Source organism: Ammospiza nelsoni, chromosome 1 (genome assembly GCF_027579445.1).
Source record: "Ammospiza nelsoni isolate bAmmNel1 chromosome 1, bAmmNel1.pri, whole genome shotgun sequence".
Classification (NCBI taxonomy): domain Eukaryota; kingdom Metazoa; phylum Chordata; class Aves; order Passeriformes; family Passerellidae; genus Ammospiza; species Ammospiza nelsoni.
The window spans coordinates 92,680,896-92,705,463 of NC_080633.1; the positions used below are offsets into that span (position 1 = coordinate 92,680,896).

Sequence of the window (24,568 nt, forward strand, 5' to 3'; positions counted from 1 at the left end):
CATTATCACTTGGGCTGATCAGCTCTACTGCAAAAGGAGACCATGACTGGTTCTGTTGTTATGTGTCTTATAGCTGGTGCACATAGTAAGCAAGATTCAGATAAATCCACGCAAATTCAACTACACATTTCAGATTGTGCAATATAAAATGACATAAAGTAATGTTAATAAAATGGCAGATTTTGTCCCAAGCCAACTAGAGCTGAAATTAGAAACTTCTTTTCTTTGTAACCAGTCTCTTATTTCCAAGAATCTCTTCAAAGCCATAAGTAATTTTTGCAGTACACACATGACCCATTCTTCACATATTAAATATGCCACACAGGAAGTGTCCCAATTCTCTTTCAGCTCCATTTTATTTCTGCTCTATAAATACCCATAAAGCAAGTACTTCAGAGCTTGAAAAACTCTCCAGCTCTTCTTTGTATGTGTTGGCTACAGTAATTACAGTGATTTGTGGCATTCTGATAGGAACATGAGAATTTCTCTACTGAATCAGAATAGCAGTGTATCTGGTTTAATAATCTAACACCAGTTATGGGAAATTATACTTAGAGACAAAACATGACCCAGAATCCACTCTTCACTTCTAATTTCATTCTTCCTCCTTTCATATTCATTGTCATTATTAATATTTATCTTATTAATCTTGGAAATCTAGAGATTCTGTTCTATCACTTTGTGTTTTTTCTTTTCCCCCTTGTTTTTGTTCTCAGTGTTCCTTTCTTCTGCTTCTGGGACACAGGAAGAGACTGTGATATGTCTTTCTTTATCTTTCCTTTCATCAGAAGCCTTATAACATTATTCATAGACCTGATATGTCTCTCTAAAGAATACTTCTCAGCATTTTAAATAGTTTGCAAAGGAGAATACACTCTGCTGGTCTTTATTACTTAGCCCTGTAAACCCTATGACAAAAGAGACAAAGAAGGAAGGCAGCAGTACTCCCTTTCACTTCAAATTTCCATAAATTACAGAATTCCAGCACTACAAAATATTAAGTCATTAACAGAAATTGTCATAACGCAGTTTGGCTGTATAAGACTGGAAATGTCATTTAGAATGAGGGATAAAATGTTTGAGAGGTTTGCATTTATTTAAACTGATTGTGAGGAGTTCATTTCTATGGCAAATTAAGGAGCAAATGTCCATGCACACTGCATTGTATTACCTTGTTAAAGTAATCTGAAAGCTCTCGTGTCCAGCAATGTATGCTGCTAGTCGGGTCAGACTCTGCTTTCCAGATCCACCTACACCCACCAACAATGCATTTCCTTGTGGAGTACGAATTATCCGTGATATTTTAATCAAATGGACGATTGCATCCTGTGTATTGAGAGAAAAAGGGATGAAGAGACGCAAAAATGATGCATTGTATAATCCCCTAGAGGCATGTCACCGAGCAACTGCTTCCCAACAGCTAGATGGCTTCTCTGGAGCCTAAGACTCAGTCCTGTACTCCTCAAAATCAACAGGAGATTTCCCCCTGACTTCAGTGGGCAGCAGGGCTAGCCCAAGAGAAATGTCCTTGTATCAAGCTTGTATGAAATAATGTCATATGCACAGTTTGTCATCAGCAGGGCTGAGGGCATGCCCCTTAGGGGATAGAAGGAAAAGTAGAAAGGACTCCTCCAGCCTTTTAGCTGACCTATTTACATGCTCTCTATATGGACTGACAAAAGTAAAATACCAGTGCACTGTAGGCATTTCTCATTCAACTGCTGCAGTTATTCTATCAAACCACCCAAACTAAAGTTGAAGAAAGCATTGTGCATCAAGACCTTTAACAAGGAGGTGACTTTCAGGAAAACAAGATGACATTCAGTCATTCACACGCACTGTATAAACAACCTAGTTGTTCTGAGCCATCTCCAAAATAATGTGATAGAAACTTACAAGACCTATGTATCACTAAGTGCAAAAGACCAGGCACTTTCTGTATTAATACAATTACAAGCATTAATACCTTGAAAAATACTAAATCCATCTTTGATCCTCTGACAGTTTCATTGTACTGTTGCATGAACATCTGTAATCTTTCAGCCAAGTAATCCAAAGATGGGATAGGCTCATAAATTTTAGGAGCCTTCAACTCTGCATCATCAGGCTCATCTCCAGCAGTGTCCAGGACATCACGCAAGAAATCCACAAAGTATAATTCCGTGCATTTATCTCCAAACACATCTTGACCATGTTCCTCAGAAACAATCTGCAACAATACATTAAGGATTGCATTAGTAATGAAATAGGTCATTGGCCTCTTTCTGTGGCAAATACTAAAATACTATTTGCTTACCTTCCTCATCATGTCTTCAAACCAGTCTTTATCACTTTGGCTGATGAACCTGTCTGCAATAACACGTCTGCACTCATGTTGGAATAAGGCTACCAAAACACTGATGCTCTGGCAGACATCAGAAGTAACTGTAAGTATTCCTTGCCAAATACGACTGAGGTCTCGTAAATTGAAGATGTAATGAAATTTAGCTGGAGTTGGTAACATCTACAAAATAACATCATGAGCTATATTCAAATAACTGCTAAATGAAAATATTTTCTACTTATTATTAACTGAAAGTGAATGTGGATATTTTCACAAACTTTGGTCTTGCATTAAAGCAGAAATACATGCTTGGCATTTAAGAGGCAACCATAAAATGAAGAAACTACAGTAGCAACAACCATCTCTTTAATTTCACATAGATTTAATTTGAGTTTCTTTTAATGTTTTGAGTCTCAGAAACATTGGAAGGGTAGCCAATGATGGCACTGAAGATCACAGTAAAAATGTCAATATTGCCTGTCCTGTGGTGTTGCTCCTGCTCCTTCTTCCAGATCGTGTCTGCTATTTTCTTTTGTCATTTCCAAGAACATCTGAGGAAAGGTTCATGAGGGGAGGGGAAGGGAAGGGAAGGGAAGGGAAGGGAAGGGAAGGGAAGGGAAGGGAAGGGAAGGGAAGGGAAGGGAAGGGAAGGGAAGGGAAGGGAAGGGAAGGGAAGGGAAGGGAAGGGAAGGGAAGGGAAGGGAAGGGAAGGGAAGGGAAGGGAAGGGAAGGGAAGGGAAGGGAAGGGAAGGGAAGGGAAGGGAAGGGAAGGGAAGGGAAGGGAAGGGAAGGGAAGGGAAGGGAAGGGAAGGGAAGATTGGAGAAAACAGTATTTGGGAAAATACTTACAACCTAGTAAAAGCTACATTTTCCCTAGGAAAGGAAGTTAATTAGTATTAATAAGAACCAGTTCTGTTGAATATATTGGCCAATAGTGACGAGTCAATAGTTTCACCAGAAGTTCCTCTATTTCTCTGTGTAAACCAAGTATAGTGAGTTGTTTCTGAAATCCTGACCAACCTTTTCTGCACAGGAATTTAACAAATCCCTATCTTTCCACCACTCTCCTCCACTTTTCTCAGAAGAAGAACAAATTTGACATACATTTCTATGCTGCAGTTTTGTTCTTTTCAAATTGCATTCTATACCTAATATTTTTTGTATCTCTCAAAGCAAAATTTGCTCAGAAATTGCAGTCAAATGTTTTTAACAGTCTGTTTAAAATGGAAAAAGTTAATATTTATAAATTATTAAATATCAGATTTTATTTCTTTCTAACTGATTCCCTCTCTGTCAAATTTGACTTTGTTCCTAAAATTCAGATCTTCAAAGCTTCTCACAATCCCAAACAGCTTTTACAGAAGATTCCTATCTAATTTTTAATTTCTGGTTCCTTGTGGTCTTAACATTTTCTCAGCTGGAAGATCTCTCAATCTCTTCCAGATCTCTCAATAGCTATGTCTATTATGTTATATGTATATAATGTGATGCTTATATCAGCTACAGAAGACACTGCATTAGGATTTTCATCCATAACTCGGTGCTCAGAGCATCCAGTTCAGAACAGAGACATCAGCCAGCAGTTACATCCACAGGTCACAGCTTCACAATATGAACTATTAACACACACATGACAGTACAACAGGTACAGTACAATAGATCTTCCAAGGCTTAATAGGTGTAATTTTACCTTTGCTTTTGTCATTTGCCAAACCTTTCGACTTGTAGATACTAATGCTGAAGCCAGTTTACATACTTCTGTGGGGAAATGTCGCTGTTCACAGAAATAGCCTTCAGCTATTGTTTGAAATATCTTATCAATAGAGGAAGAAGAAGGCAGTGTGCAGTTGAAGATGCTGAACTGGCGTTTCAGGCGCTGTGGGATGTCATTCCGACCTCCTCCGGGGTGAATCATAGCAGCTACAAATTGGATGTCAACCACATTTGTGAATTCCCCTGGCTTCTCCAAATTGTAGAAACCTTTCTGCTCCATCAGCTGCCTTACAATCTCATTGGTGATCTAAACATAACCAGAAACAAAAAAAAAAGGAATTGAGGAGTTAAATGTTTCTACGTTATGAACATGCAATGTGTCAAACAAGCACTCAGATGCAGTGCATTGGGTGCATGTAAGCTTCATGTGCTAGACAGTTGTGGACATGAAGTCAGATATTCAACTGAATTTGGATAGTTTCAATTTAAGAAAAGGCATCACTTTCAATTTTCAATCCAGACTATATCTTCAGATTGAAACAGGCATTCAGACAGCGACAAAGAACAGTTAATTTAGCACAATGTGTAGTCACATGTCCACTAGCACAGAGCCACTGAGTACAGAGCTACACTGGAAGCAGGGAAATTGCTTTTTCTCAGCAGAATTTTTTTTTAATTTAAGTCATATTTTCAGAGTATAGGTCTATAAATATTCTTTATTCAATACCTCAAGACAGCTTGCTAGTCTTTAATGTCAACTGTGATCATAGAATTGTTTAAGTTGGAAAGGACCTTTTTATTATTGGGTCCAACCATTACATTATTACGGCCAAATCCACACAAAGCCACGTCCCCAGGTGCCAATCTACACCTCTCTTAAATACCTCCAGGGATGGTGACTCCACCACTTCCCTGGGCAATCTGTTCCAGGGCTCAACAACAATTTTGGTGAAGAAATTTTTCCCTGATATCCCAACTAAAGCTCTCCTGGTACAACTGACCTCACTACAACTTCCTTTCAGGTAGTTGCAGAAAGCAATAAGATCTCTGAGCTTTCTTTACTCACACCTCAACAACCCCAGTTTCTTCTTAAGTCTTGTTCTTTAGACTCACCACCAGCTTAGATTTCACATATTAGTAACTACAATTTAAAGTCAAGAGCAGATCAAAGAAAAATCTCTGAGTGTTGTTTGGATTTGCATGCTTCCTTTTCCAGGGTGGGTCTCAGGACCACTACTTTGGAAATCCTACTAGCTTTGTATGCAAACAAAACAAAAGGCTTAAATACTACAGTGATTGAACCAAGTGGCTTGACACTGTCCTTGATCTTTTGGGACTGACAGCTTATTAGTCATGTCAAAAACTGGCTTGGGGAAATTTGTTTTAGTAAACATATTTGTTCTAACCCATGTTATGATACCTTTTTTCTAACCTATCCCATTTTTTCAACCCACAGATCAGTATCCCCATCAGCAACAATGGTAAGACCGCCAACTCCCACTTGTCAATATTCTCCTTTTACCTGATCACCCCATTCATTAATCAGAGGCATGTTGATGTCATCAATAAAAACAGTCATTTTCTTCCCTGCAGGAGGACCGTGTGTAGCACCCATTCTTTTGCCTATGTAACTTTCTATGCTCCTTTGGAACATATGTGGCAGAGTTGCAGAGGAAAAGTTTAGGCATTTGGTCAAGTGAACATCAGGATCATACTGGCTTGTGTAATTCTGCAAGATAAACCAGTTTTAAAAGCACATCAGTAACTCCAGGTGAACTAAGACAAAATGAGACAGATGCTCAGCAGCCCTGCAAACATCTCAGTCCTGCTATTAACTTCAAAGTCTGGAAAGACAGTTTATTTAAGATAAATACACCATCTGCAATTTGTAATATGAACAAATTTTCAGTTAATGTTTTGCATAAAATTTTTAAGTATTAAAATTCATAAGCTCTTAATAGACTTCACTAAGTATTACAACAAGTAGATGTATGCCAACTCAAGATGCAAATAAAGTTTGTATTAGCAATTGACAGGGTTTTTCTAAATTTAAGTTGTTAGTGATGATCTATTACAGCATACTGCAACAAACAAGAGAAAAACTAAATCCATTTTCATGTGTACACTACAAAGCCAAAACTCTTAAAACAAAAGCAGTATAAAGGAATAGCAGTGTAAAATTAAACCCAGCTACATCACATTTACAGATAGCTATCTTCTCTTAATGAAGAAAGTAATCCTTGAATTTTATGAATATGTACAATTCCCACAGCTGCTGAGGATGCCCCAAAGCAACAAAGTTCTAGTTTTCATATTTAGTGAGGCTTTGTAATAAAAATGTGTAACCCTAGAATCACAGCAAGGCTTATATATATATAGGGCAAGAGAGAGTGAGATGAGAGAGAGAGAGCATAGGAAATATTTTGCTCAGGAGAGGTCCTGGAGCTTAGAAATAGCACTAAAAAGTCCATAATTTCCAACATAATTTCTTTTTAAAGATTTGATTCTTCTGCAATGATGATGATGCTGAATATAAGTTAAATTCTTATCTGTATAAGAGGGTTGACTAGAAATGTTCCCATTTTGATACCTCAGAAAAATAAACCTATATATCCTTGCTGATGAAGTGCTCTAAGAACTCCAGTGAGACATACACTCCGTGTGACAACAGAAAGGAAGATACAGCTAGATGCCCTCAAAATATTTTGATGAATGTTGTTAATTTTGTTGATACAGTGATAGCAGTTTAAGAAAAGGTGCCCTTCAGAAAGAGGTTTTTTTCAGACCTCACATAAATGACAACCCACACGCGCAGTGTATATGTAACTGCCCTGTCTTGGGTGTGTACTCTTCACAGCTGAGGGGCTGGTGCAGGTCAGTGCTCAGCCAGTTCCTGCCACCTCCAGCAGACCCACTGGAGACACTCAGCCTGTGTCAGGAAAGGTAAAATGCTGCCTGGCAGTCAAAAGAGACGTGTAAAAACTGTGAGAAAGTCAGCCCTGCAGGCACCAAAGTGAGAGCAGAAAGAAGGGCAGGAGGTGCTCCAGCACAGATTCCCCTGCAGCCTGTGATGCAGACCATGGTGAAGCAGGTTGTCTCCCTGCATTCCATGGAGGTTCACAGTGGAACAGAGATTGACCTACAGCCCATGGAGGACCTCACACTGGAGTAGATGGATGCTCAGAGGAGGGTGTGTCCCCATGGGAAGCCCATGCTGGAGCTCCTGGCAGGACCTGCAGACCCATGGAAAGTGAAGCCCACACTGGAGCAGGTTTGCTGGCAGGACCTGTGACACCATGAATAACTCCGTGGTGGAACAGTTCATGAAGATCTGCAGCCCTGGTAAGATCTATAACCCATGTGGGAGGAGGGAGCAAAATGAGGAGGAAGGCAGTGTGGAGCTGTTATTGACTGTCCACAGCCCCCATTTCTCATCCCCCTGCACTGCTGGCCAGGGAGGAGGTAGAGGAATTGGGGATGAGGGACTAAAGGTGAGCCTGAAAAGAAGAGAGAAGAGCGTCTCAGTATTTGTTTTTCACCATCCAATTCTGTATTTAATTAGAAAAAAATTTTAAAAGTGTTCACCAAGTCAAATGTTTTTCCCATGGCAGTAACTGTTGAGTTGAGGATCTCCCTATATTCACCTCCAGCCTTGTGCTGTTGAGGAAGGGGAGGCAATCAGCAGCTGGGTAAAGGTCTTGGAGCTGGCCAAGGCCAGCAAACTGCAACTATGAATTCTCAACCATTCAAAGAATACATTTGTGTTTTATCATTATGGCATTTCAGAATGTTTGCATGGTAACAGTAATATTGCACAGTACAGAAATGAGAACTATCTTTGAAAAAGAAGAGGGTATTGAATAGGATTATTTTTGTCAGTTAAAATGTCAGAGAATTTTCAACTGTCCTTTACCAGTTTAATATTATGTTTTAAAATCTCTTGCAATTCATGAATTAATAATACAGAGAAAGGTCTTCAATTAACATTCCATTTTAAGTTCTTTATTTTGATTCATACTAATGCTTTACTCAACACCAAGAATATTCAGATTAGTACCTGAAGTATTCTACCTTAAGATTCTTTTACTTTTTCATTCAATCAACTGTTTCTATCTGGATATATTCCACAAGGTGTAGTAAAACAAAATTCTACAGAAGATGAAAGCAGAAGGGGAACAGTTGTGAAGGCAGTTAACACTCACTCCCAACCTTACATGAGATCAAATATCTGCTACTCTGCTCTATAACATAGACTCAGCGTAAGCAACTCCCAAGAATCAGTTTCAATTATTTTTAGGGACAGGAATGGCAGCTGAAGGCTGGAGGTTGCCAGTATCTGGCCAAAATCCAGGATGCAGAATATCAAGACCACCACCCAGACCCCGCCTCTTCACTCTGCTAAAATAGTTCTCAGCTGGTGCCAGGAGCATAAGCTGGCATGACACTGGCATGCCTGTTGGCATTGACAGCTATGCTGAAAAAATAGCATTAATGGCTGCTGGCACAGGTACAACTCTCTCTCTGTCAGGGCTCAGAGAGCACATGGCCGGGGCACACAAAATGGCTTCAGATTTCAAGAAAGCCAAAGGTCAATTTAGGCTGGTGTTTTTCAGCTATTTTCCATTTCAAGAGCTCTGCAAATCCTCCAGTGGAGGTACAGCTGCCTATATAACCAATTCAGCTCTTCCAACAGTAGATCAGTTTTATTTAGCTGTCTCTTGTTGATCAAAGAAGCCACGCATTCCCCTGAAAAACACAGAAACCCTGCTGAAAAACATTGTGCTTTTACTTTTTAAAATAAGGGATGCCAAGTTTGGTATGACATCTGGGTTTGTTCAGCCTTTTGATTCTTGACTTTTCTGTATTAAGTTATTAAATTTTTTGTGTCATATGATTAACCTGCACCATTTTATAATACATAAAGCATGGATTTGTTAATTTAATAGCAATCCTGTTATTTCCTTCTAGAGAAAGAACATCTCATTTTCAGTGAAGAAATTGAGAGAGCAGAAAACAGACAATAAATTTACCCTCTGAAAACCATCCTTACTAAAGAAAGATGTTCTTTCTCTCTCTTCTGTTTGGCTTTTGAAGAAAGGCTGTGCAACAAGGGTGTACGAAAGATCAGTTCACACATGGCACCACCAACAAAGCACAGGAAAATAAAAAATCCTTCAAGAATCAACATTTTCTTAGCAAAATTTTCCATTAGACTACTCAAAAGAAAAGAAAGGAAAGAGGATTTATCATCTGACCTTGTGGCCACAGTTAGCAAAGTTTAAAAGAAACCTTTATACTAAAGTGTAGAAACTTGGGGGTTTTTGCCTGTAGTCCATGTGAGTACTGGCAAAATGCCTCAGCAGGAATGCCAGTATGTACCCTGAAGGAAAATCAAACTATCCTTAACTTCAGCTTAACATTTGTGCCAATATCAACTACTGCAATGTTATTGTTCTAATATATTACATATGTTTTTCTGTTCCCCTTACCTTAATCATAACAGTTTTTGCTGTTCCTTGTTCCCCAATTAGCAAAACAGCTTTTCCTTGCCTCATGATAGTGTGCATTAGAAAGTCTGTTCGGACACTGTCTATGTTTGGAACTAGAATGGAAGTATATTCTGGTACTGAATCTTTAGGATAAATATATTCAGGGACCTGCGTAAGAAAGACATGCAAAAAGTTTGAGAATTCCTACCTGCCCACACAATCACTTTGCATCAGAACACAAAATCAAATGCACTTTATAAAATTTACATCAGCAAAACTTTTCCTCCGAAAAGCCAAGTATCCTTTCATAACCAATCAATTTGTCATACTTTTCTAAAATGGTGTTAGACTAGCAGGATATTTTCATTCCTCCAGTGCCTGATAAAAGCTTTTCCTTGCTGGAATTTCATAAAGAGTAAGGTGATAGACAGTATACAGTTAAGATCACTTATGTTTCACTTCCAAAGCTATTTCAAATGCATATTTCTGTTCTTTACTGAATATATTTATGGGGAAAAGAAAAATATCAGTCAAAAAAAGAAGCTCCTGAGAATTTGGTAGGGTTAATCGTCCTAACCAAATTATGTAGAGTTGGAAGTAAAATGTCTCTTACCAAATACATATTGTGTACCCATTAAGAAAGCTTAACATGTTGCAGCATACAAACCTTCTTTGACCAGTGCTCCCACTGTCCACAGGCATTGATAACAAATTCAAACATGGTTTCCTCTCCATTCACAGCTGGAAGCTCCTTCACTGCAGAGTGCTTCCGCAGGAACAGCTCCATTTTCAGCTTGTCATCTGGCTCCAGGAGGGCTCCAGCTGACCACATCACAGCGAAAACAAACAAGCGAGCAATATGCTCCTCACTGAGCTGCTTCTCGTCTCGGCCAGACAGCAAACCCTGCAAAGTGGATGCAATATAGAACTGCTGCCCTCCCAGAGCAAATCACAGAATCAGAGAGAGAAAAACAGATGCCATATCTACCTGCAGGAGGTCAATAGCTTGCTTGATGTACATACATTCTAAAATCGACATTTTGGGTGTCACAGCAGAGAAAACAAAATCCATCACATCCTGGGAAGAAAAGAAAATTATTTAATGATTCTCTTTACCAGTTTCAATGGCATGATTTATTCTTAGATGAGATCAATTCTTTATTTTGAAATATATTCTAAACTTTATTTCCAAACAACAACTTTCCCCATTTCTGGGCTTATAAATATTCAAACTTTGACCATGATATTTTCTAACAATAGCATATTAGAAAAATAACTTTGATGTACCAGAGTCAGCAGAGCTACTCGTATAAGCTCCACAGAGTAATTTCCTGAAGAGCAATTTGAAGAATGCTGTTCAGTTACTTCAGGGATCTGCCTGCCATTTGTGCTCTCCACTAGAGATTTTAATCTACCACTGATATTTTTGTAGTAGGAAGATAAAAGCCCTGATGATACTTATATATATAATGCACAAGCTTGCCACTATAAATTTCTATCTGCCTCATCTGTTCTGACTGCACCATACTGTACCAGTCCCTCTTGAAATCAATACTCTCGTTTTCCTGTAGAATCCTGGCAAGGTGCAAAAAGAATTTTTGAATTGATTTTAATGAAAGTTGGACTTTCCTCAGGTTTCTTCATAGTGTTGGCTATCATGTCTGCCTTTGCCAAGTGTTTTGCAACATCTTGAGCACAGTTTCAAATTGATGTAAAGTCCTCTCTGAGATTTGCAGTGCAAAATTTTTAAATATCAATTGCCATCCAATAGTACAGACTGATGTAAATTATAACCTACTTCCACCTTCATTCAACAATCTGTAATATAATAGTCTCCCTGTGGTTTCTATTTGCTCTCTTAGTCTTTGGAAATCAACATTACCCACTCATTCTGGGAAGTGAAAGTATAACAGGGATACTATCGGAGATAGTAATTTTGGAGGAATTCCATTTGTAGATGTCATGTCGTGTCAGGGAGAAAGCCAAGACAAAGAAAACATTCAATTGCCCAAAGACATTTTACTTACTTTTTAGAAAAATCACTGAGCTGTTTACCCACATGCTCACCAACTTTGTTTCACTTCTCAGTTTAATTTTTGCCACTGAAGCTCTCCAAGTGCCCTACGCTGATATTTATTGTCGCAGAGAATGAATCAATATTTTTACCCATCCTCCTGAGTTCCATCCCACTGGAATACCACACACACACTCAAAATATATATAGTGATCAAAAACTATATATAAATAAATCACTTTAAGTGATTATCATAAATATCACTTAGGCACCTTAATCTAGAGTACATAAGTGGTCTAAGAAGACAACCTGAGTGTTGGTATATACAGAATTATGGAATAGGTAGGGTTGCAAGGAACCTTAGAGGTCATCTACTTCCTTCACCCCACTATGGGCAGGGATGTCACCCACTCTATCAAGTTGCTTCTTTTGTTATTTCTTGCTGACTAGCACAAGTGCCTCCATCTCTGTGTGCTGCCTTTTTGTGGCTTTCCCTCAAAAATGCCTGGCCCATCCCCAGTGGTGCATGGGGTGCTCAGCTGAGTAACCGAGGGTGTTATGGGTGCCACAGGGGAGTGCCCACTAGCACTGTGGGAAATTCAAATTTAACACTTTTAGAGTTTGGAGCTAAATCTCACTGAGATTCAGCTTCTTCATCTGTAAAATAGACCAGATGTCTCATAGGGCACTGTAAATTGTTTAATAATTGATTCGAAACACACAGAATAAAGATATTTCATGCGTCAAAGTATTCTGTACTATCAAGAGCCCAATTTTCACCAGAACTAGTTTTATGGTACTTATGATTCCAATGAGAATTCTGTAGTTTATGAAGGATTTTTTAATGTCTTCTTTTTCTTTGAGTTTATGGGGAAAAAACCATATATGCTAGTATATTATTACTACTACAATTTTTAAAACAATACATGGCTGAAAAAAGGATGCAGGATTAACACAGAAATTTGCATCAATTGTTTGGACAGGGGGACGGGAAAAATTAATTGGGTCATGACAAATACACAGAAATTCTTAAGAATTTGGATCAGCAATTTGCTATCCTTTACAAGGAGGCTGGAAAATGAAGTCAGATGCTAAAAGTTTATATGAAAGAATGATCCTTTTGCACAGAGTACAATCACTATAGAATGAACTACAATGAACAACAGAATACTCTTCAGGACAGGAAGTTGGTAACATATTCAAAGGGTTTAGACAAGCGAAAGAACAACTCAGTAAGAGAAAGTTATTAATACTTGTAATATTAATTTTAACATCAGCATTTAAATATTAAAGGTAAGAAAATCTTTGTATTATATATTCAGCTCTATGCTCCAGGCACAGTAGCAGCCTTTACACAAATTGGATTAGTGTGAGATTTACTGTGGAGGAAGAAAATTAGTCACATCTGAAAATTAAGTTGCTATTACTTTTTTTTCATTTACACAATACCTGGACATGCTGAAACTTATGTTACTCACTTAAAAACCATCACTGGTTTGAGTTTCACACTTTGCAGACAATCTCAATAACACCACTTGGGTAACTATTTTAATTATTTCAGTTCTTTGAAACTCTCTCAGATAATTATTTCCAACAGCTAAGCAATTCTGTTGCTTATGGGTAGCAGCATCATTCACAGACCAGGAATTAGCAATGGAGATTCTAAATTTAAGAGAGACTTTTTTTAGGGATGAGAGTTTATTTGAAATTTCTGCAAACCCAGGAAATGCTGCTGAGAAGAAAGAATTGAGAAAGGGAGGGAGAGTCCAACCCCTCAATCACTGTTCTAAACAAAATCTTGTGGAAATAGAAAGCATTCTAACATCATCTTAAATTTAAATAAGGTTGGGTTTAGGGGTTTGGTTTTGGTTTTGGACTTTTTTATTTTGTATTTTGATTTGTTGGGGTTTTTTAACACATAAAAAATGGCGACTTACAATGCCATTTATAATATACATCAAAAGAATAAATACACTCTTTTCCACTGATTCACAACTATTATTTTCTGCTCTTTTCTCCTCCATTACTGCTACCTGCTGCACCTTCATTGAAAATTACTTTATCCAACACGAAGACTTTCAGTGACAAATAACAAGAGTGTTTTGTAAGCAAATTGGAATTATTATAGCTTTTGTCTTACATCTATTTTACATTTATTTTAGTTGAGTTTAGATTAAATTCAGAAAGTCTCTATATGTCTGCTTAAGACTGAGTCTCCTTGGTTACTATATTTCCATTTATACTCTAATCTTCATATTCTTTGAAAAATCAGATCTTTGTAAGATGTTTATATCCATGTTTTTTCTTAATACTAGCATTAAAGCCACCAAGGTCGATATCTGGGGTTTGACTACCACTGTTGATGAATCTTATTTCAAAAATTTTCTTTTTGAATTTTTATCCTTTTTTTAATGTGGCAGAAAACAATAACTATAAAAAGAGCCATGTGAACACAAAAGTAGTGTTGCTCTCATCTGTAAAATTACTTTTATTGCCTCTATTATTTGAGAAGCAAAGACAGCACATTAAAAGTGAAAGAAAACTGCCAGCATGACAGCTTTCATTTACATTTTGATAGCTGTAAATGCAGCCTTCAGCACTGAACTAACTTCATATTTCACTGCATTTTCATTTCTTAATCTAATAAAATACATATTTTTCTGGACTTTATTGCTATTGCTTCAGGCTTGGGCATTTTAAGTGTTGTTGTTATGTTTTCAGAGCAAGTTGTAGCATAAAATATAAATAGAATTGTGGCAAAGAAGCAGTAAATTGACCCACATATACATTACTTTGGAAGCATATTTTAAAACTCATTATCAGAATTGTTTCTCTTGCTGCTGCAGTAAATACTATGTCATATCATTAAGTTTTGGAGGTAGAACAAAATGAATAGCTTGTTAAACATTAGTTTTAAAGTAAATGTGCACTGAAATGAAAACTAGAATCTTAAAAGATATTTGTTAACATTCAGGGCATTCTAATACTATATCAATCATTGCTTTTACCATCTATAAAAAGCTTTCTGAAATGTCACTCAAAGTTCATTAAAACCTGCATTTTTAAAATGCAAGAGCAATGAAAAATATTACAGGAGAAACCCCTGTGAAATCCAACACCAATTACATGAGTAAACAGGCAGGAGCAAGCTGATGGAAAACGAAGGTATGTTGGGAGTTGCATTTATTTTACAGATATCAAGGAAATCAGAAGATAACTGTGAAAGGTTGCAAAGACATAACTATTTCTTTAAAAACATTCAAAAGCAAAAATAAGTATTTCAATATGATGGAAGTATACTACTGAGATTATGCTTTTATACCCACTATTGAGTGCAACCATCCATAATATTGCTGGAACCTTTCTAATGATTCAGTAAGGTAAGGCCAAACAGAGGGAGAAAAGCATTTAGGATTCTTTGACTAAATTGTGTTCAATCTACTGATTGAACACAATTTAGTCCAAAAATGTATCAAAGTGATGCAGTTTCAAAAATTTCCATTGGAACAGGAACATGGATAATAAAATCAGAAGAGACAACTATAGTCAGAACTTCAGAATGATAGTCAGAGCTTCAGAGCACAGAACTATCCTGGATTAATTATAGAATGTCTTTTTAAAAATAATAATGGATCAAATGCATTCCTGTTGCACTAGAGTGTAACAATTTCTTTCTGAATTTACTTCTTTATATTTAGAACAAAATGAGAACTTTACCCATTTCCTTTGTGCATCATAACAATATTTAAAATTGCAGTATTAAAATTACAAGCAAAAAGAGTATCTGTTTTGCCAACAGGCAATATAAAATAATCACAGGTTTAAAAATTCATTGCCAACTCTTGTATGCAGACAAAACAAAACATTCAGATTATTCATATGTTATAGCTTCAGTCATTTACTAATTATAGAGATAATTTTCTTTCTTTTTTAACCCTTCATCTTTAGTTTATTACATAAAAAAGAAATTTAAATAACTGAACAAGCACTTGGGAAGGAGCATGGCTTCATTAAAAAAAAAAGAATTAAAAAAATCAATTTTTTTTTCTGAAGTATTCAATTGATTACCTGAAATACAGCATTAAAGCAATTCCATAGGACATTGGAGTATGTGACTGGCAGTGTCTGCAGCCAAGCCCTTAAAATAGGCTTCCAGTCTAACACTGAAGAACTCATGAAGACCATCCCATTACGAGAAACCGTTGCAGGGGAAGCATTGTCAATGTTGTGAGGTTCAAAAATAATCTTGCAATTGGGGGACATCGGAATGCGATCTCCATTGGCCAAAGTAAGAGTCTTATTATCATCCAGAACAGAGTTCAGATTTTCAATCCATATTGCATCAACAGGTCCATCCAAAACTATCCAGATATGCTCCCCCTTAAAAAAAAAAAGGAGAGAGACACACATTTGACTTTACCTACATTGATCAAAAATACATTCATGTAATATCAGAAAATGTACACTCAGATATAAATAATGTCATAATTTGGTGCTCAGCAAAAAAGCAATATAAAAATTCAATTTTTGTAATTTGCTTAGTGATTTTAATTCTTCTTTGGTTATCTTGTGTCACAGTAGAAAGGATATTAAGAAACACCAACAAAAATGAATTTGTGCTGTACTAAGCCAGAAGTTGCATCTTTCTTCTACAAAAGTACATCAGCCTATTACTGCGACCTGATGAGGTCTTCAGGGTGAGAGAAGCGGACGAGAATCTTGGTTGATGATCAGAAGGCTGGATTTATTGATATATGATATATAATACATTATTATTATACTAAAAAGAATAAAGAGAGAAGTTGCAGATGCTGCTAAGCTAAGAATAGCATAGAAAAGAATGAATAACAAAGTTCTGTGTCCAGCAGAAAGCAAGGACAAACTCTCCTGTAAGCGGTCAGCAAATCCAAACACTCACAGAAGCCCAATCACCGCTGCACCTGTTACATTCCACACCAGCCGATAACAATTGTTTACATTCTTCTTCTGGGGCCTCAGCTTCCCAGGAGATGAACAAATCCCAAAGAAAGGATTTCTATGAAAAAATGTCTGCGACATCAGCCAAGTCAGCATCCATCAAGACAGATGAAAACATTTCCCATTAAATGCAGTCATAAACACAGGCACAAAGTCAGTCCCTTTGAGATGTTACTCAAGCATTTCATGTAAGCTATCCCATTTTCCAAGCCAGTTCAGGGTAGCTGTTTAGTAGATGTGAGTGTAATTATGATTTCATGAAACATGATCTGCAGGTTTGATAGGAGAATTGGGAAATGTCTGCATCAGTTTCTTACCAAAGCCTTACATTTTGATGCAACTAGTGAAATAAAGTGGCAATGACTTGAAACCAGAGAGGAGAAAAGACTTTTCTGCCCTCACATCAAAACATGAACATACCTTGGTTTTGTGTCTGGACTGCTTACAGAAGGAAGAAACCACCTAAAATCTTTTCTAAATTAATTCTGGAACCTGAAATGCTTGTGAAACCTAGTGCTATCTGGGATATGTATGTAATTCTGACTCTTGTGCACATTGAGCTCATTAGACACGAAGCAAAATTAACACTGCGTATTCCCATTTGATTTTATAATGAAAGACCTTTCAGATAAATGACAGGTAATGACACCTTATGGAAACAGTATTAAATGTCTGTCATGATACAGCATCCATTACCTTCTTTGCCTTTAAAGTTTTTCTCCATAATGTAGAGAAAATACCATCTGTCCAGTCATTTGTAGCAACATCAAGGGTACCGAACATCTGGGAAGCTGTGATTGCCTTTGGGTTCATTCTCATCTCTTTATGAGGAGCACCACAATCTGTCATTGCTTTCATCAAAATATGAATGCATTTTGTCTTTCCTGCACCAGTTGGACCTAGAGTCATCATACCTTAAAACAATATAAACATGGTTTAAAATGAAATGTCAGTGTGTCATGCTTCCATTTAATGGTTCATTGCATCAACGATCCTTGTTTTATTTTTATCAAAAGCCAATACAAAAGGATGTTTCTCACTCCACTTAATGTTGATTGAAACAGAATTTGAAACTATTATTTAAAGGCCTTTATAAATGTCTCTCTATTATGATAGGCAAGCCTATGTGGGTCTGCATCCTCCCTCAGGCAATTCTTTCCTTTTTTCTAATGGGATAACACAACTGCCTTTTGATGTTCTCATGCAACAACATTGACATGGATGGCGGCAAAAAAACCCCAGAAATTTCTAAATGTATCTAATGAGAATGAGTATCCTCAGTGATACACAAAATCAAGTGCATTTTTCTGATGCAAAAGTATCAAAATAATGTACCTGTAGCCACCCATGCTGGCATTTAATAGATCTTTCTTTCATAAAACCTGTTAAGTGCAACCACACTTAGTTCATCAGTGTATACATGTTATCAAAGGAAAATAAATTTTGTCTTCAACAATAAATTGAGCCTACTGTTGGTCTTTAGTTATGTTTTCATTCCATAGGCCCAGAATCTGCCAAAATCAGATGGGACATTCAAATTGAAACTTCCAAAGTACTTTAAAGGACTTAGATAGCTCCTATTAGCCCTAAAGGCAACTGGACAAGATATCCCTTAGTTGGTTTTGAAAACTTCTTCAACAAAAGTATGGAACAATCACAAACCCAAATAATTAAAATAATCCAGTGCCATGCAAATTGTGTGATGTTTCCTCTAAAACTAAAGGGTGCTGGATGTTCCCTGAAACAACCTGAGGACTCAGAAGATCACTACTCATGCCATATGTTACATATGGGGAAATCTAATACAAACTCTTCAATGTTAACCAAATGGCTTTCCTGCTGGTTTCAGAGATATTTCAACCAAAATTGTTATTGTTATGCCAAACAGATTTCAAGATCCATGCACTGGATATGAGTGTGTGTGTGTGTGTGTGTGTGTGTGCATGCATTTATAAAAGCACTTCACGTGCACATACAGCCGTATTTCTCCTCATTATTTTAAATTCCATGGTGACCCCTCCATGAATTCAAGTTCAGGAGAAGGACAAGTGGAAGTCAGGAAAGCTTTTTCCTTCAGTGCAGTAACTTTCGTTATATAAAGTAAAAAAAATTTTGGCTTGAGCATTCAACTGTTTGGACAATCGGAGCTGCATGATCTGGGAATAGTAGGAATGTGTGGAGAGCAGAGGCATCTAAACAGAATGTCATGGTGGATCCTGAAGAGTTTTGAGGAACTAAGGAGCTGTTGTGTCTCACAGATCAAACAGCTTCTTTTAAAAAGAGACAGATTTAATCATAACTAAAAACATTAAAACTTCCGTGGCTCCTATATAGAAATAACTGCTATGCAACACTGCATCCAGAAATCTGGATGTAAATTAGTAAGTCTGCACAGCACTAACCAGTTCTTTGATCTAACAAATGATCTGAATTAAAAGTTTAGGGATATGACTTAAAAGGCCTTAAGGACTCGGACTCTGGTATGTGAATTAGTATTTCCTTTCATTTATTTCATTAGTTTATTCTTTTATTATGACAAGAAAGGGGGAATAAGAAGGATGATATCTTTATAAATCTTTGCTGCTTTAGTTACATTTCCTTAATATTTACCCTTTATTATACTAAAAAGTCATTAGTTAGAGGTTAAGGGTATGGGGGTTATTTTAAAGTAGGGGTATTCTTTTTTTCCACTGAGCTATGAATTGCAAACCTGGATTTACTACTGTCTAGGATACCCTTCCTAAGACAGGATAAACTTGACTCAATGGCTTTTTCTGCACTGTAAAAATGTATTTTCATAGAATCAAACAATGGTTGAAATTGGAAAGGACCTCCAGAGTCCATCTTGTCTAACTCTCCTGATCCTGCAGGAGGAAAGCTTATTTCTCCTCAATATAAATGGCAAGAATCAATCACAAAGAAAACACTTGAAATTATATCGCATGCATGGTAGAATATATCAAAATAAAAGCCAGAGAAATTATTTTTGGTAGTCTTCTCAACATTATAATCTCACAGTAACATTAAACTTGAGCTTCATGACTGAACTCTGAATGGTTTTCAGAACACTGAATAAAATTGCTGTTTCTGGATTTGAATGAATATACTTTAACTTGCTCTATAGAAACTTCAATCACCAAAGGCCACACTCATACTTCCCATAAAAATGTAATATAACAAAGGATTGCACACCAAAAAAATGTCAGAACAGCTTCCTAAGGAAAATACCCATATACGCTTAAAAAATTATATCTGTTAAGTTTTTTTTTTTTACATTTTTCATTACATTAATCTGCATTCAAGTGGCAGATAATGTAATGTAGCCTCAAATACAATGCAGTCTTAAAATCTCATTTAGCATGCTAACCATGTCGGACTCGTTGAGTTTCGTACAGCTGAATAAGTTTAAGTATCCATGGTGGATGATTAATAAGCCCTGCCTCTTCTGTCTGTTTTTGGATGGCTGACTGTAGTTCAGGATACCCAGATTTATCCAGAGTAATTCCAGGGAATAGGTCATTAATGAGACTCATAAATAAAGGTTCATCTTCATCCACCTGTCAAGGATAAAGTAGGGGGAAACACATTATTTATTTATGGAAATTATTATTATAGTTGTAAACAATCATCAATATAAGTTATTTAAAAGATGGCAGTGAAAATCTTACCTCTTCTAAAGCAAATATTATAATTATCCATCAGTTTTATGAAACGAGTTTTATATAAGGAAATCATAAGTAGTAATTTCTACATTAAATACTTTAGGCTGATAAACATGTCAACAACTTAATACAGTTTTCTTCAATGTATACACAGATATATTTCTTCATTTGTTACATAAATCAGCAAGATTTATTCCCATCATATTTTGCCTTAGAATTTTTATGACTTTTTCCTTCTCTAAATCATTGAAGCGTTGCTATAGGTTTGAACGCGTGCACCAACGCGCTGAAGAGATTAACATCAGAAACAGAGTCACTGGTTCCATCACAAAAAGTGGTTCCCAAGGTAAATACACAGTCTAGACATGCTATAACCTTTTAATTACAGTAATGAAAAGAAAGATGAATACTTTGAATAGTATTACCAAAACATGTTACACTATATGAGTAGGTATTAGCTGCTTCCAATTACCTCACTTAATGCAATTCTTATGATATTCTGAAAAGGCAACAGGCTCCCAAGAAATGTATAAATTGAAATTCTGGATTAAGAAAGATCTTTGGTGACATTATTAAGAGTGAATACAATGTATTCTTCCTTTCTCTCCTTAGGGTAAAAAGAATTAAAAACAAGAGGCAATTAGAGGACCAGGTAGATCCCCTAGGATCTCATGGTATTTCCGAAGATTTTTTCGGCTAAAGCTTATGATTTGTTTTCCTCTCTTTAAAAGACAAATTGTGCTCACACAGTAACTGCATTCTGATTCTCAACTCACTAATAAATCATATTAAAACCTGCAAAATAATGTATCTAACTGGTGAAGAAAAATAGCTTTTCAAAGTGTATAATAAAGACCCTTAAAATGCAAACAAAATACTCTATTGGGCAAAGTCATCAGTGTAACAGTACCAGTTTGGAGAGGTTCATGTCCCGCAGAACTCTCATCACAACAGTTTTCTCCGGCTCTTGGGGATTAGATCTTTTCACTGCTCCAAGTGTTCTTAAAACAGACAGGATATTTCTAAGCCCAAAGTCATAGTGAACCTTGAAATAAAGCACAAACAAAATCGGAACTATAAAGATCAAATAGATCAAAACAAAAAACAAGAGAGGACTGAAAATTAAATTTGCTAAATAAATGAATGTTATGGAACTTCTCAATAATACTAAATTCACAGCTCTTCGTCTTTTCAAATATACTTCCAGTTTTGTGGTTATCAAATCCTGAAGATATTTTCTAGTGTGGTATAGCCATACCAGAAAGTGTACTTTCTGGTGATACAGAGCTCACTCTTATTTCCCAGGCTGACAAATTGAAACAATACACTGTGAAAATCTCAGAATTTTCAGCAAGAAATAACTTATTGATTAGGTTTGCAGATGATACCAAACTGGTGAACTAGATCACAACTAGAGTTCAAAATTACCAAGAGAAATTCAATACATTGTCTATGTGTGATGCAATTAAATAAAGGCATGTGCAAAATAGGAAAGATGGTAATAACCAACTGCACTAATAAAGAGTAACAACCCTTCTTCTTTGAGCTTAGAAAAAATCAGGCGCACAAAGCTTTGCAGAAAAATATCAGACATTGGATTGATGTCACAAGCTCCCCAATGACTTATCTACAATTTTAGTGGGCAATAAAAGTACAAACATCCTTTTTAGGACAATCGAAAATACATTTCCACTGTAGTTGACATTTCTATACTGTGACCAAAAGGTGGATTCCACATTCGGAGATGAACCCTACAGAAGAGAAATTTGAAAAGGAACAAAACAAGAGATTCTTTGACTAGAAAACATATTGTTTCAGGGAAAAGTATTACAAAATCTACTGCAAAAGTAGGAAGAGTGAATATGTAGGATGAGTGACGGCAAAAGTCTTCAACATGCAAAAGATACCAGCAAAGAGGAAGACAGGACAAATAGAAAGGAAAAGAAATAATTTGCTTAACTACAGCAAGGGGGATTCAAGTTAACTTTTAGAGAAAACTGTGACCATAACAAAAATGAAACTTTGGATCACGTTGGTTGCCTGGGAAACTGCAACCTATTCATTAATAGAAAATGTTAAGAATATTGACAAACATTAAGAGCAAATTAATTAATTTATTAATAATTATTTTTCCTCCAGAAAGGTAGATGGATGATTCCTCAAGGCTCTGCCCTGCCTCGTTTTCTATTATTCAATCAGGTGCTAAGTTGTTACCAGTTGAAAAAATTAGGTATGAATATACAGCCACTCACTGCTAGGAAATCTTATTTGCAGATGGAAACATTAACACAAAAAGATTAACAGCCTAGTGTGATATTGATGAACTCAGACATCACCTGACTTCATCATCACTTAGTAAATGACATGTCCTAGTGAAATGCCCAGAATCATGACAAGGACTGATATATTGCTTTTCCTCCATGCTAGATGACCATCATTGACATGCTGGAATTAGTTCAGCAAGTGATGACTATGTGAGAGGAAAGGAGGCAATGTCAAAATCTTCAACAGGGGAAATTGCAATGGTTTGCATAATGAAAAGATTCTTCACAATAAGAATGGCCAAACATAAAAGGTACCCAGAGAGGCTGAATATCTCCATCCTTGGAGATATTCAAAACTCAAAAAGGGCCTTATCAACCTGCTGTACTGTGCTAAGCAAGAAGTTGGACAAGGTGACCTCATGAGGTCCCTTCCAACTTGCACAAGTCTGTGATTCTACAGAAGTGATGACTTTGTTAAATTTGAAGAAATACTTTCATACCTACCAGAAAATTTAAATAAGCTTAAATTACTTTTAAAGACAGAACTTCTGGTGCATTCCAACTGACCTACATGATGGGTGGTTCAAGGTGACCATCCTTTATTTACCCTAATCTGTTTTCTAGTTTTACAACTGCTTTGTTTTTCTGAGAATGACACAGAAGAGCTAGGATTTATTGGCAAACGTGGATTATGAATTATTTCTTTGCTACATCTTTTAACAGCAATCTTTAAAGACCATGCCTGAGCAAAATGGACTGCAGTGGTATAGCTGATACTCTTGAAAGAAAGCATTCAAAATATGAAATAAAACAGTCTCATTATTAGAAGAAGAGTTTGCTCCATATAGAAAAGAAAAAAAAAAAAAAGGGACATCAGTGTTTTGCTCCATATGAAAGCACCTTAAAGAGATGATTCTCAAAAAGGGATTATCACCTCATTTACTTTCAAGCTTTGTTAGGTTTTTCTTTTCAGTTTCTGTTTTTCCCTAAGCTGTATGAGGCATTGTGGAAGGAGGTTCTAGGGAAGAAATCCTGTAACAAAGCCAAGTAATTCACCTTTGGAACTCTGTCAGAATAACTCTTTCATAGGCTTGTGGACACCTTGGGCTTCCTACATTTGCTAAGGACAATTCTTTTACCTTACTGTTTGTTGTTTTTCTTTACTGAAGGAGACGACAGTCAGTCAGGGTGCCTTTGGCTACTTGTGAGTCAGAACTCCTCTTTCTACAGTCTGCATTTGTGTGTATAAAATGTCTGGAAGACTTCATGTATTTCTTCTGGCACATTCCTTCTAGATTTTCTGTGGGGTAAGGTCAGCTGGTGAATGCTTGTTTGCTATATTTCCTTCTGTTGATATACTGCAATTGTTGAAAACAGGCAATGTTCTGCCATTTCCTATTGCACTTGTTCTTTATGTGACCCTGATCTTTCCAGTCAACTGCCTGGAAAATCCAGCATTACTTAACTTGAAATTTCAAATTTACCATTAAAATTTTGAATAAATAAGTTCCACTAGGAAAGAAAGATTAATACAAATATAGAGTCACAGAATGGTTTGAGCTGGAAGTGATCCTAAAAATCATCTAGTTCCAACCCCCCTGCCATGGGCAGGGACACCTTCCATTAGACCAGGTTACTCAGAATCCCATCCAATCGGGCCTGGAAGACTTCCAGAGATGGGGAGTCCAGAAACTCACCAAGCAACCTGTTCCAGTGTCTCACTACCCTTTATAGTCAAGAGTTTCTTTCCAATGTCTAATTGAATATGCCTCAAAGAAAGACTGTCTGTACTTTATCATTTTAGTTTTCTGACTACCCAGAAGCAATTTATGTCCCACTGTACTCTTAGAAACATGTTCAGTTCATGAGACTCCCATATTTAATCTGATTAACTCATTAGATATCTCTCTCTGTATAATCACATATTGCATTAGATGCATTCCCCAACCTAGAACAAACTTCACAAGGAACTTCAGCAAGTGTTTCAAATTATTTCATTACTACTACAACAACAACATACATTCAAGTAAGGAAGTGGTGGACCCCACTGAGAAGCAGAAGATCCAGGCTGTGGTAGACAAGAGACATGTCAAGGATGGTGGAACAGTGTGGAAAGTGACCCTTCT

The 24,568-nt window shown here is 36.7% G+C and overlaps 1 protein-coding gene across 1 annotated transcript in view; it reads right to left on the reverse strand.

Annotated features, from left to right (window-relative positions):
• LOC132070926 (dynein axonemal heavy chain 5-like) overlaps positions 1 to 24,568 on the reverse strand; it is a 143,542-nt gene that overhangs the window by 64,175 nt on the left and 54,799 nt on the right. Inside the window, exons 42-53 of the mRNA XM_059468136.1 lie at positions 21,089 to 21,223; positions 19,884 to 20,073; positions 17,213 to 17,430; positions 15,608 to 15,919; positions 10,514 to 10,603; positions 10,193 to 10,429; positions 9,526 to 9,693; positions 5,559 to 5,765; positions 4,014 to 4,343; positions 2,297 to 2,503; positions 1,967 to 2,209; positions 1,172 to 1,326 (exon numbers count right to left, since the gene is read on the reverse strand). Coding sequence (XP_059324119.1) covers positions 1,172 to 1,326; positions 1,967 to 2,209; positions 2,297 to 2,503; positions 4,014 to 4,343; positions 5,559 to 5,765; positions 9,526 to 9,693; positions 10,193 to 10,429; positions 10,514 to 10,603; positions 15,608 to 15,919; positions 17,213 to 17,430; positions 19,884 to 20,073; positions 21,089 to 21,223 — 2,492 coding nt within the window. The remainder of the gene's footprint in view (positions 1 to 1,171; positions 1,327 to 1,966; positions 2,210 to 2,296; positions 2,504 to 4,013; positions 4,344 to 5,558; positions 5,766 to 9,525; positions 9,694 to 10,192; positions 10,430 to 10,513; positions 10,604 to 15,607; positions 15,920 to 17,212; positions 17,431 to 19,883; positions 20,074 to 21,088; positions 21,224 to 24,568) is intronic.